The sequence below is a fragment of the Triturus cristatus genome, chromosome 9 (genome assembly GCF_964204655.1).
Source record: "Triturus cristatus chromosome 9, aTriCri1.1, whole genome shotgun sequence".
Classification (NCBI taxonomy): domain Eukaryota; kingdom Metazoa; phylum Chordata; class Amphibia; order Caudata; family Salamandridae; genus Triturus; species Triturus cristatus.
Window position 1 is genome coordinate 648,784,252 of NC_140592.1, and position 4,772 is coordinate 648,789,023.

At 48.6% G+C, this 4,772-nt stretch overlaps 1 protein-coding gene across 1 annotated transcript; it reads right to left on the minus strand.

Annotated features, from left to right (window-relative positions):
• Nucleotides 1–2,713: 2,713 nt before the first annotated feature.
• Nucleotides 2,714–3,478, minus strand: LOC146798437 (zinc finger BED domain-containing protein 5-like). The gene has a single exon (XM_085627748.1). It carries the CDS (start codon nt 3,476–3,478, stop codon nt 2,714–2,716), a length of 765 nt encoding a protein of 254 aa, XP_085483874.1.
• Between the last annotated feature and the right edge of the window lie 1,294 nt (nt 3,479–4,772).

Sequence of the window (4,772 nt, forward strand, 5' to 3'; positions counted from 1 at the left end):
GTTCCAGACTCCACTGCAATCGGGAGTTCTGGCGCATTACCAGCAGTAGGGACTATTAGTTCGAAAAGTCCGCTGGGGTCGTTCTCCACAGGTGTTGGCCCATTCGATGTCCCGGAGGCATTGGCAGTATTATGGTCGGATGAATCATCCAGGGACACTGGATTGCTCAGTGGCCCAGGGATTTTACCATCATTCGGGGTGAATGACTTGAGGGAACTACAGGGGCCACAATCTTGAGGCATTAGCGTGTTGAGAGGAAGTCAATCGACCCCATCTAAACCATTCAAACAGTTGAAACGGTTAGAGTAAAGATAGGGTGTTTCCTGCACTTGGAAATTTGGACGTTGTACATAATCCTTATGTCTGCGATTATGTTCCACCCTTATCCACTCATCCTGCAAAGGAGCATGACGCATACGGATAGGGGGGAAAAAGAAGGATACTGGGAGGGTCTGGATAGTAGAATCCAGTGATCTGTTTGTTCCTTCACAGATGTGCAGAACAGTGCCCGGGTCCTTGAAGCTTACTAGAATACAATCCCCTATTATTATTTTCCTGGTCTTCCCAAACCACTGGACCCTTCTAACCATAATAATCTCATTATTAAAATGAGATGGTAGAGGTCGGTTCAAGTTTAACCATTTGATGACCTTTCTCTTTAGGGATTGGTGATCTTCATTTTCCCCTGGTCTTAATTGGGGAGCGCCTGCTAGAACCACCGTTAAACTGTTAGCTTCTGGCGGCAGATCTGGTCTTCGTGTTCTTGGGGCATGCCAGCCCGGGGAGATTAGAGGGGCATTGCCAGCTTCTTGGTGGCCACCGTTACTCCGTGTCTGGAAACGTTGATGGGCAAGGTCTATTGTTTGTAAGGGCCTATGGGTTAGATTACTGCATGGTACCCGGGCTGGAATAGCCATTAATGGCTGCAGGGGGGGGACAATAGGCATGCAATCAACGGGGACTTTATTGGTATCCTGTGGGACTCCTATTTTAGGAGGGTTTTCTGCGGAGAGATGGGGCCCCATGTTTTTAGATTGTTTGCTAACTACAGTGTTCAGGGTGGTAAGAGATGTCTCCAGTAGAGTGAGCCTGATCTCCACTTTTTTCAGACTATCACTAATGGGCTGCAGAAGGGAGCGAAGTAGAAATTCTATACTCTCTATAGATATGAGAGGGGGATTTGTATTAGGTGTCTTGGCCACTAGGTCGTTATTGGTGGCAACTGTATTGGGGCCAAGGGCCTTGGAGGGGGAAACAATAGGCACAATCTCATTATCCCTCCCAGATTGTTGGGCACTTATAAATTTTTTGCCAAAGTCTAAATGAAGTGATTTGGCTTTCCCCCTCCCCCTCATAGACTTCCTACTACGTTTACTTGGTGGAGGCCTATGCAGCTCCCGCGCAATACCTTGTTTTGGATTACCATTCTTAGTTGCATACAAAGGGGAAGTGTGGGTGACCAAATTAACGGGGGTGTCACATATCGTGGGAAGAGTTGTGTCTGTGGACCTTCCAGGGGCCATTCCAGGGGGACTAGAAATTTCCCGAAATAAGAGGGGGAGGTCCTCAAGAGTCAAAGGGTGTAAACTACTGGGGGGCGTACCTTCCTCTTGAGACATAAGATGGGGGTGATGTCTGTCAGGGGTCTACTCTTCATGGATTCAATGGAGCGCCGCCTCTCCGCCCTTCGTCTCTCCAGGGAATTTTCTTTACCTGCATCTCCTTTGGCGGATTTGAAGTATTTGTCCAGTGTCCCTGTGTTGCTGCCCCCATCCCTTAATAAGGAATCACGTGGTCCTGGCGAGGGCATCGCCTTAATCGGATTATTAGCGCTCAAAGTAAAGGGTGTGGCCCAGCCCGGCCTCCTTTGGCCCCTGACGGCCACAGACGGCCCGCCCTCTGCCCGGGCTCAGCCCGGCGTCGCCCGCGCGCGTCCCGCGACGCGGAGGGAGCCGCCGAATTTGAAGCGCCTCCGGGCGCGCAATCAGCCGGAAGGGGGCGTGTCAGGCGAGGATCACGGGAGCTGTAGTCTCCCCCCGCAGCGGCCCTCGATGTCGTCCGGGCAGCGGGGGAGACAAACAGCGTGAATGCCCCGCAAGAGATCCGCCTCTCAAAGCCTCCGGTGAGTAATCAGGCTGGCAAGCACAATGCAGGTGTAGGTATCCCCCGCTCCACCGAGGGAGCCGCCGAATTTGAAGCGCCTCCGGGCGCGCAGTCAGCCGGAAGGGGGCGTGTCAGGCGAGGATCACGGGAGCTGTAGTCTCCCCCCGCAGCGGCCCTCGATGTCGTCCGGGCAGCGGGGGAGACAAACAGCGTGAATGCCCCGCAAGAGATCCGCCTCTCAAAGCCTCCGGTGAGTAATCAGGCTGGCAAGCACAATGCAGGTGTAGGTATCCCCCGCTCCACCGAGGGAGCCGCCGAATTTGAAGCGCCTCCGGGCGCGCAAGCAGCCGGAAGGGGGCGTGTCAGGCGAGGATCACGGGAGCTGTAGTCTCCCCCCGCAGTGGCCCTCGATGTCGTCCGGGCAGCGGGGGAGACAAACAGCGTGAATGCCCCGCAAGAGATCCGCCTCTCAAAGCCTCCGGTGAGTAATCAGGCTGGCAAGCACAATGCAGGTGTAGGTATCCCCTTTCAACACGTTAGCTTTTAGGCCAGCCCTAGCACCACACATTGAAGGAGCACCATCTGTGCAGATTCCAACACAGTTTTCCCATTATAAGCCATGGATTTTGAAGAAGTCATTGATAATGTCAAACAAATCAGAACCTGTTGCTCGCCCCTTGATTGGCTTGCAAAATAAAAAATCTTCCAATAATAGTGTTTCATAACAGTATCGAACATAAGCAATTAAATGGGCATCCTTTGACACATCAGTTGCTTCATCTAATTGCACAGCAAACAAACTTGATTTCAACCGGGCTATAAGCTGTCCCTGGATATCTTCTGACATGTCAGAGATGCGGCGGCAAACTGTTGTGTCTGAGATGGGTATGCTTTTGAACTTCTCTGCTGCTTTTTCACTAAGCATTGTCCTAGCCACGTCGAGTAATGCTGGGAGAATCACTTTTTCTCCATCTACAAAGGGCCTTTTATTTTTAGGAATGTGGTATGCTAGTTGGTATGAAGCTTTTAATGCATTTGCTGGAGTATTTGCCACCTGTTTCACCGCTTCTTTCTGTTGAGTTATGTCCTGCAACTTCCTGGCAAAAAAATCTCTGCTTTTTCCTGCCAGAGACCCATGTTTCGTTTCAAAGTGACGCCTCCGTTTGGTTGGCTTCAAGCTGTCATTAGCTAAGATCACGCCACAAACCACACACTGTGGTCTACTTTCTCCACTAACAACAATGCAGGTGAACCCAAAGTCCAAATAGGAGGCATCATATTTCCATGTTTTTGCAGCTTTTCTCTCTCCATCTGTTTCTGTTTCAGCCTTTCGCTTGACCACTCTACCATCTTTTGGCAGCAGGAAACGGTCCATGTCAAACTTGTGCTTAACCTAAGATACAAAATTCCGAAGCTGCATGTTAATTAATAGTACATGGCTACAATTTTACAGCTTCATGTGGTAGAGCAGGTCTTGTAGTTTCAAAAAAACCTTCACGAAAATTCTTTCGGTTGTACGTAACTTTCACAAATGACATCAAATGAAACAGAGTCCTCAAAATAACATTTTTAAATGGCTTTTCACATTGGATAAACAATGGGAAAGAGACTGCAAAATATGTGACAGGCTCCTCAAACAGTGCACCGTTACTGACAGTGGTGGCAAGGTCTTGATTACCAGTCCATTTTGTTGCCCTGGTTCTAGTGGTGGCTGCTGCAAATAAAAAGTGGTAGGGCGTGGGGCATGGGTGAATTAAACACCCAAGTGAAAGCTCTAGAAACCAATAGAAATAACCCACATTAGATTGCAGTATAGTGGTGCAACTAGAATCAAAGCAAGAAGGCACCAGTGTGCTGAAGACAGCAACGCCCTGCGTGTGCAACATCTGCAAAACTACAGTGAAGTTCTTCAAAAGCTATCTTATTAGCCTCTCACGACATATTAAATCTGTTCACTCCCTTCATGCGTTTGTGGTGCGAGACTCTGGTTGCATGTGTGTTTTTCTCTGTGCTGTGTGTACAGACTCCGTGAGGATGATGCACTCTTGCTTTGCTTCCTGAAAATAAAACGTCTTTATTCTTGTGTGCTTCTGTTGTCTGGTAACAAGTGGCTTTGAATTCGTGATTCCCTTGTGAGTGCAGGCATTTTTGTAATATTGTAAAAATTAAAATCTCTTTGAACAGCAGAAGGCGCCGTGTTCCAGGTTTTAATAGTCTATACTTGGGCACACAGAGTTTGTTTCTCCCTTGCGATGTTCCTACGGGCCTTGCTGAAACCCCCAGAGAGGTTTCTTTACACTCCAGAAGTATAGGCACGTTCTGCCCCATTGCAATTTTCTTTAAAACAACCTTGCTCTGCATTGCGATGCGTGACATTTTCATAATTTCAGTGTAATTATGACTGACATTTCAACGACTATGAGTGACACAAATCAAGCAATGAAGACGAGGGAAACGTAAATATCTGAAATTGCACCCATTTGAGCAACGTGACTGCACCAGCAAAAGCACATTTTCATAGCATACCAAGTCAGTGTAAAAGTAGATCAGGCTTCTCCAAAAAGTAGCTCGCAAGCTACTGGTAGCTCTCTAGCTACCCATGAGTAGCTCTCCTATGTGCAGCCCAGCCTACAGAATTACAAGCCCTTGCTTGGTTGAAGTATTATACA